Source organism: Camelina sativa, chromosome 15 (assembly GCF_030686135.1).
Source record: "Camelina sativa cultivar CO46 ecotype springtype chromosome 15, ASM3068613v1".
Taxonomy (NCBI): Eukaryota; Viridiplantae; Streptophyta; class Magnoliopsida; order Brassicales; family Brassicaceae; genus Camelina; species Camelina sativa.
Window position 1 is genome coordinate 15548783 of NC_141894.1, and position 9301 is coordinate 15558083.

General features: G+C 33.3%; 1 protein-coding gene across 2 annotated transcripts; it reads left to right on the forward strand.

The window, feature by feature from the left end:
- The first annotated feature begins 3350 nt into the window (after positions 1-3350).
- LOC104746950 (protein BLISTER) lies at positions 3351-8622 on the forward strand. 2 transcript variants are annotated; one of them, XM_010468504.3, is made up of 13 exons: positions 3351-3838; positions 4081-4579; positions 4702-5264; positions 5557-5676; positions 5960-6025; positions 6275-6385; positions 6605-6681; positions 6836-6903; positions 6989-7102; positions 7237-7421; positions 7571-7639; positions 7901-8062; positions 8147-8622. In XM_010468504.3, the coding sequence occupies exons 1-13, from the start codon at positions 3785-3787 to the stop codon at positions 8225-8227; spliced, it is 2169 nt and encodes a 722-aa protein (XP_010466806.1). In that variant the 5' UTR covers positions 3351-3784; the 3' UTR covers positions 8228-8622. The 2 variants fall into 2 exon arrangements, with proteins under 2 accessions (XP_010466806.1, XP_010466807.1); XM_010468505.3 differs by having other exon boundaries at positions 3371-3838; positions 7246-7421.
- The last annotated feature ends 679 nt before the right edge of the window (positions 8623-9301 follow it).

Genomic DNA, 9301 nt, shown 5'->3' on the forward strand with positions numbered 1-9301 from the left:
TTGGACCGAACCGAACCAAAAAATGATTCGGTTTAAATTCGATTACAGAACAAATTCTTTTCGGTTCAATTCTACAAAACCGGTTGTTATTTGGAGTTTTTTTTTTCAAAGATTGAATTGGAGATGATCATTTGGTTTTAGTTTGGTTATCTGGTTTTTAGCTATTAAAAAACTAGAATATTATAAAAAGTGATTTGCCTTGAAAGAAGAAGAAGAAAAAAAATATCTTTAAGAGCTTTTTCAATCTGTATAAACAATGCATGATGTTGCCTCACAATAGAGAAGTAGAGATATATGGACAACAAACAGCTAAATGTGTAGCTCTCTTTGTGGAGGTCATTGATGCGAGTTTGTGTTTTACACATATCTCTAGTTAAAAAAGGATAGACAATTGAAAAATCAACATGTAAATGCAATGTGGGTTTATTGAGAACATGTTTGTACTCATCACTCTTGACAATTATCATATAAATGATTTAGTACTATTTATAACACACATGAAAAAACCGTGAATTAAATAAGATTAGATGAAAAGTTTTATGCATGTCCTTTCTCAAAAAAAAAAAAAAAAAAAAAGTTTTATGCATGTCAGATCAGATGTATATATAGATGAGAGTTATGTTGTTTTGTTAGTAGGAGGTCATAAGTGACAGTCAAAACACAGAAAAATAATTGAACTATTAAGCTAAGAAACTCACTCAACTAAATTTAGATGAAGGTTGGCTGGTTAGGACTTGGGAGTTGTAATCAGTAATCACCATCGTTATCACTTATCAGATCCTTGAAGTAGTTTAATTCGGTTTAATTGAATTTGGTTCCGGTTCGAATAGTCCGGTTAAAATTGAATACTATTTTTCAGAATTTCACTTTGCGATAGATTTCTCCAATGGCATCAGTTAGTTCTCGTAGGCAAGAAGAGGTCGCAGCAGACCGAGCTAAAAAGGCATCATAGAGCCAGCAAAGTGTCTCAGGTTCAGATGGACCTCTTGCTATCACAAAAACTTTGATAACTTTTTGTCTCCTAGTAACACTACTACTAGTAATTTCATTGTCTAACCACAGCGTTTTGGCGTCAGATATGTTGTAGTAATTTCATATTTTAGGATCTGTTTGACAAAAAATTTCATATTTTAGGATCTTATTAAATTACTATGCAAATTATATATTAATTCAATAATTTTTTTTATAATTATACAGTCTTTTATGTGATTGGTTGAATAAACATAAATATTTCTTAATCTGAATCTAAACTATTTTAGTTAAAATATTTCTATTTTAAAACTGATGGAGTATGAAAATATTCTTCAATTAGCTGTGAATAGTCTTAAAGACAATACTAGTAAACAGTTAGAATTAAGCACTGATCATGCATATACTTTTTGTGGATTTGTGTAGATGCAGCAGAGCTGAAAAAACGTCAGATACACTTGCAGACGAGTATTGTGTTCGGACCGTTACGGATCACATGAATGCCTCGTTGACTGTGTTGGGAGACAACATGAAGATGGAGAGTGTAGATCTCCTTCCCCTTACGTTCCTTTACGATGTTGTTGCATTGATTATTAGTGATTTTATATCTCGAGTTAATTACTAGATAAGCATTTATTTTCATAAGTATTGTCCTAATCTTTCAATAGGCTAAGCTGTATCGTATTCGTATTTGGTTGCAACTTTTGTTTAACGTTCACTCATTGTTTGGTGAAATTTATATTTCATTGTGCAAATTAAAATTCATCCTTTTCTTTTTTTTCCAAAGTAACGTTGAGCTTGTAATAAAATTAGTAGATATGAGATTTTCGATTCTTTGAGTCGGTTCGATTCGGTTATTTCGTTATCAGTTAATAATGTAAAAGAAAATTAAGAATTAAAGAAGTAGTTAAAATTAGTAGGGTAGTGATGGACACATCCATATAATACGTAATGACACAGAAGATTAGAACATGAACAACATCCAGGTGGCCCGTGGAACATGACGACAGCCCACCAAACTCTCTACTCTTATTTTTATAAAATTGACACATTTTTAATAACTTCAAACTCCTTAACTTTAGGACGACAGATGAAGCGAAGAAAATGAAAGAAATTTTTGGAAGCAAGGGTCAACCTTTTTGGTTTCATTCATCTAAATATATATATTTTTTTATAAGTTTGCCTCAACAGACGAATCTTATGCTTCTCATCATAACTTGGAATTCAGGAATTGGATGATATATAGTTACAGAGTTACTCTGATTCACATTGGATGTGTAGAAGAATTAAATCTAAAAATACAGTATTCAGTAAAAGTCAAAACTACTTATTTTCACGTACTTGTGTAAACGAATGAGTGAATGACTTGAACTATTGGTTGAAATAATCTCATTAGTCATTTACATAAGTATTATGTAACATTACATGATTACATATCCGACATGCATAAACTTTGCTTCTACTCGTAGTTTTCCATCTCGAACAAAATTCGTTATATCAAGTGGGGTTATAAATATTTCTAAGATTAAATTTTTCTACTTTAATAATAGCTAGTACTAGATTAGGATCTGTGCTAGAGCATAGGTTGAAATTTCTTTTATTTATATTTTAATTTTAAAATAAAATATAATTTATATGATTGTTTTTAAAAGTTTTTTAGATAAAACATTATGTAATAAAATCATATTTTAAATATGATGGCTTGAGAAAAAAACATCTATTTTGTAAGTTTATATTATTAACTTTGTAATTTTATGTATGAGATATGATGATATTTGTTGTTTGTTTTTTATTTTAATTTTTAAATATGTTTGGTGAAAGTATTTTAATATGACCCGTGCTTAGGTGAAATTTTATTTTTAACTGCACAATAAGATCTCGGAAATCACTATTAAGTGTGATAAATTGCCAAGATTTTATTTCTTTTTATACCTAACAATATATATTTTGTAACAATATATAGAATACTAAAGATTTTATTTTGGAAATTATATAAATCATAGGAATATTCTCTTTCAGAGGATTTTTTGAGATATTCTTAAATATATATTGACCAATTAATCTATAAATTTTTTTTTGTAACCAACCTATATTTAATATATAACCTATTTTGTAACCAACTTATAAAAATTATATAGTCTATAAAAAAAAATTGTGTACTTCCGTTTTATTATATAAAAGATAAAACAAATAGCTAACCAAATAATTATCTCCAATTCAATACAGTATTAAAAAAAAAAAAAACTAAAATAACCAACCGGTTTTGTAGAACTGAACCAAACTTATTCCTCAGTTGTTTTGTAATCGAATTCAAACCGAACCACTTAGTTACGGATTGGTTTGGTTCGGTTCGATTTTAGGTAATTTTGCCCATGAAAATCACAGATGTAAATTATTTTTCAGAAAAAAACAGAGAGATCTGAAGAACAAAGGTACCTAAAAATTTTAATTAATAATAACTCTCTCTCTCTCTCTCTGTCTGTCTCTCACGAACAAAGGGTTCGTTCTCCTCCTCGTCTCCTTCTTCAGATCGAAAACCCTAATTTTGTTTCCTTTTGTTTGACAATTCCAGAGATTTTTTTTTAAATTTTGTTTTGTTCGAGATCTCCCACCCCAAAAAATTTCATCTCGATCTATGCGTTAGGATCTGGAGGGGCTCTTTGGTTTTAGAGTTCCTTCACAATAATTAATCATAATAACGTGCGATTTTTTATTGGGAATGAATATGGCTTGGGCTTAATGGATTCAATCAATGGTGATTAAAAAAACAGTGATTTGAATTAGTTGGTGGGGAAAACTGCGAGAGATTTCTCCAATGGCATCAGCTAATTCTCGTAGGCAAGATATCGCTGAAGCTGGACGCCGTAAGGTCAGATCATCATCATTGTTTGATTCTATCGTTACTTTGAATTTGCCCCTTAAAATTTGTCGGTACTGAGTCAATTGATCTTTCTTCTTCTGGGTTTATCTGATCATTAGTCTCCGTTTCATTATAATCCGTTGGAATTGAGATTGATGTATCTACGCATGCAATCAAAAATTGAGTTTTTTTTGTTTTTGTTTTTGTTTTTGAGATGAATGCCTAAATTTGCCTGTTGTTGTGGATTGCAGCTTGAGCAGTTTCGGAAACAAAAAGCAGCAAAAAAGGCATCACAGAGTACTAGTACCACACAGCAGCCTGTTGATAATAGCCAGCAAAGTGTCTCAGATTCAGATGGACCTCTTGCATCTCTGCCTAATGGACCTCTCACTCAAGTTTCCTCTAATGAAACCCATGTACATAATTTATCATTTTCGAATATAGCAACACCGAATGATGCAAGTAATCAAGATGATGGTCAGGAGGAATCAGTGGGAAAAGTTGATTTTTCTAATAGCTTAGAGTTGATTGGTTCCACAAAGGACTTAACAGTGAATAATAGGCCTGACGTTGTACCTTATAGCAATATAGACAAGCAATCGAGTGGAAGTTTTAATCGTGCTTCTACTCTAAGAGAAAGTGATGGTGTTGTTAAAGGCTCATCTCCTTTTTCTGGAAGCACTCTGCTATCAACCTCGATGCAAATGGACGGTTTCATTCATGGCGGTGGATTAATCACACCAAGAAAAGGTACATGGCTATCATATGAGATTGATGAAGTAGTGTCTTTTGTCCTACATCTTCTTATTTTTTTTTTTTCAGTTCCTTTAGAGGGAACAACCCTAATTAATATTTACGTTTTTTGTTGCTAGACTCTTTACAACCTACTACCAGGATGGTAGGGTCTTTTCACGAAGTTGCCAAAGACCATCAGGGAAGTGGTGAACTAGGAGGAGGTAGCATTGTGCAGAAGCCAACTTTGTCTAGCAGTTATTTGTTTAGTTCTCCAGACACATCATCTCGACCTTCTGAATCTTCAGATTACAGTGTAAATATCACAAGCTCTTCACCATTTAACTCAGCTAAAAGTGAAGCATCTGTGAAGAGATCTCGTCCGTCTTTCCTTGATTCCCTCAATATTTCAAGAGCTCCAGAGACTCAAACTCAATATCAACACCCTGAGATTGAAGCAGATTTGGTTACATCCAGTGGTTCCCAACTAACTGGCAGTGATGGTTTTGGGCCATCTTCGCTTCAATATATATCAGGGAACAGAGACAGTAATGGGCCATCTTTGACAAGTGGAGCATATGATTCTCCTAATCCATTTGAAAAGTTCCGGAGTTCTTTGTATCCTGCTGCCAATGGAGTAATGCCAGGTTTTACTGATTTCTCCATGCCAAAACAAAATGATGATTTTACTGCTCTGGAACAGGTTAGATACTTATTTCTTTCACCATATATTATTTGTCAGTGTATTGTCATTATGCTACTTAGTATAGTCTTTTCATATAAGAGGATTAGGTGGGGGAATTGATCTGATGTTATATGAAGACAACCAAATTGTCAAAGATTTTGAGTTGATGCCTCTTTCTGGTGGATAATAATCTTCTTTCTTTGTCTTGCATTGGTTCTTGATTATAAGGATGTTACCTTTCACTGTTTCACTTCGTACATCCTTTGTCCTGTGAATTTTCTGAGCCACGGTTTCGATTTCTCATTTGTAGCATATTGAGGATTTAACACAAGAAAAATTTTCACTGCAAAGGGATCTTGATGCCTCACGTGCGCTGGCAGAATCCTTAGCATCAGAAAATTCTTCGATGACAGACACTTATAACCAGCAGGTACTGTCCAACCTTGTGACATCCTAGTTGGATACTGTCCAATTGTTCGCCAGAGTATACTGTCATGTGGTATGGGGGTCCTTATTCATGATGTAAAATGGATGTGATTTGAGTCTCTTGTTAAAGCGTCATTCTCTTGATGACATTTACTAGGTTTCTCTACTCTTGAGAGTGCATGATGTTATATATATTGTTTATAAGACATGGTTTATTGACCTTTATAATACTACCAGATCGTCCCAATGTTATATGTAATACTTGTTCTCGCTTTTATCTCACACAGAGAGGTCTTGTCAACCAACTAAAAGATGACATGGAGAGGCTATATGAACAGATCCAAGCCCAAATGGTTAGTATTAACTATATCTACACTCTCAAATTCCAGTTGTATATGCTCGAACTGTATACTTTAATAGAACATGATAGTGCATTTGCTACATTCGTATGCTGTCAAATTGCTTTGATATTTACTTACGACACTCAAAATTTTGAGTATGATTATCGATGAGTATTTGTATGCCATGTTCATTCATCCACTGGAGCTACTGTCTAGATTTCTTAAAAAGCTGTTACTTGAGTTAACATTACTTCCGTCCAGGGGGAACTTGAGTCTGTCCGGAATGAGTATGCTAATGCACAGCTAGAATGTAATGCTGCTGATGAGCGTTCCCAAATACTGGCTTCTGAAGTCATCAGTTTGGAAGATAAGGTATTTGACTTTGGTTGTTATTTCTTACAATCACCTTACATTTTTAGAAAGAACCAACATTTTTGGCTCACTTAGCTGAAATTGTGTAAAAGGACATGTTTATTTTAGTTTTTGGATATTTCAGCTGTAAGATATCTGTTTCCTCTACCTTCAGATGCTTATATATACATCTGTTTAACATCTGTTTAACTTAAAGTTTTCTTGGAACAAATATATTAGGCTCTCAGACTCAGATCTAATGAGTTAAAGCTGGAGAGGGAACTGGAGAATGCACAAGCAGAAATGTTATCTTCCACGTATGCTCTTTACTGTATTGTTATATATATACCTATCCGTGTCTTCTTTTTACATGATGTTTAATCCAAAAAGAACCAAGGATTCAGTCTGTAACTTTGATGACTTTCTGGGATCTATTTTATCTTTCCTATAATTACTTGTCAACTTTTATAGGAAAAAATTACAGAGCCTAGAGAAAGATCGTCAAGATTTACAATCTACTATTAAAGCTCTTCAAGAAGGTATTCACATTGAAATCTATTTCCTCTAAAAAGTAATGTGATTGAATCTGTATATATATCTTATATTCTGCGTCTACTGTTTCAGAGAAGAAGGTCCTACAGACTATGGTGCAGAAAGCTTCTACTGGTGGAAAATCCACTGATCTGAGTAAAAGCTCAACTAGCCGAAAAAATGCGTCAACCTCTACCGAAGGTCTAGGTAATGGACTTTGGACACTATTTAAGAAATTTGAAGCGTATTTTGGAAGTCTTAATTCATATATTTGCACTTCGGGTTCAAGTTTAATCTTTGACTTCTCACCAGTCCCATGACTCTTTGGCTTCTTGCTGCAGCACTCTCAGATACTACGCCAGAGATTTCCAACCAGGAAACAGATTCCACTACTATGCTTGAAAGGGATTCATCGAATACAGCTATCGTTCCTGAAACTCGACAATTAACTCTTGAAGGTTTTTCATTGAGCGTCCCAGCTGATCAGATGAGAGTGATTCATAACATTAATACGCTGATTGCTGAGGTAGTTTTATGGATTATTTATTTGATGTTTTCTTCTTTATTTTAAAAGTTTTCTTTAGCTGTGACACTAAATACTTTTAATTCTCAAGGTGCTATCATTTTCTCAATCTAGATAATGACGTGATGATTATTTTGTTTCTTCTGTTGCAGTTGGCAATTGAGAAGGAAGAACTGGTGCAAGCACTGTCATCTGAGTTATCTCGAAGTGCGCAGGTGCAGGTACATTAACATTAATTCATGGGGCTAAAAACATGTCTTCTTTGACTTCAGTAAGAGTTTTCTGTCACCATAACATCTTGCATAACTTCTCTGACTAGGCTTTCTATATGGTATAGATTTCTTCTTCTTACGCTTTTTATTCATGCTGGTCTCTGTACTCCTTATTTTCTTTGGGTCTTTTGTAAGTTGCATTTTGCTGTTTGTGTGTGTTATCCTGGATCCCCAAGTCATTAAAAATATTTCTCATGTTTCTTAACCTAGGAACTGAACAAAGAGTTATCCAGAAAACTTGAAGCGCAGACCAAAAGGTTAGAGCTTCTAACAGCGCAGAAGATGGCCATAGACAATGTTTCACCTGAGAAGCTGCAGCCGGATTCTCATGTTGTTCAAGAGAGAACACCGATTGCAGATGAAGGCGATGAGGTACTCTCTATCTCTATCTCTGTGTGTTCAGAGTTTTAAACTTCAATCTGAGAGACTACAGACTAATGACATCTCTCTTTTAAGGTGGTCGAAAGGGTTTTAGGATGGATTATGAAGATGTTCCCAGGAGGACCGTCGAAAAGAAGGACAAGCAAGCTTCTCTAATGCGTGGCTCGCTCAGTCGTGACCCTTGTTGCCATTCTGTATATCCCGGGCACAGCCATGGATTGCTTCTTCTCCTTTAGTTTTGGAAGAAGTTCATTTTGGTTCTTTTGATCCTAAATTTTGGATTTCACTGGATTGAGCAAAAATGGTATAGTGAGAGACATCTTGAAGAGTTCCAAATGGATAGAGACACGGAAGCTCAACCAGAGCGAGAGAGCTGTTATATGAGTGAGTTTTTACTGTTTTGGACTGAATTTTGTAATTGTTGATTGATTATATAGCCAAGTTAAAGTGTTCCTCGCCGAAGTATAATTTACCAACAAAGAAAAAAAAAAACAACTTGGATGGTTTTGGATATTATCTTCTCGTTTAAATGGAAGACTTGATTAAACAAATGTGCTTTTGATAATTCCCCATGCGCAAAATATGTATGCTCATATATTCTTACAAAAGGATTATTATATTTTTTTATCAATATAAATTCTTGAGCTCAAATATATTTATTGAAACTTTTGAGTATAAATGTATATAGACACTAAACTTACTTTACTAAGTAACATATGACATATATATTATTGAAGATAATGTTTATTTGTTATATTTATTTGCGAGGGATTTTAGTTTAAATATTTTTAGTAATAAGAATCATTAAATATAAATATAATTAATCATTTGAAGTTTAAAAGATAAATCCAAATAAAAGTCATATTTATTTTACTAATCTATATATAATATATATATATATTGTCTAGTGTTGCAATAATGTTTTTCTGGTAAATCAATAATATATCATGTAGTAACAAAAAATGACTTAAGAATCTCTTTCAAAGAGTACATTCCATATTTATATCCAATGAAAACATCATTTTAAAATTTCTAATGCCAAAGGTCGATCATTGACCTAATTATAGAGATCATTTAAACATATCATTAAATGTAAATATACAAAATTTCATGAACATTTTTAATGTTATGTCGCTACAACAGAGTTATTCAAGTGCATCACCTGCCATAATAGAATTTCCGACCAAGTCAAGAATGCTTAAATGGTGAAATGATTAAACCCGACATTCG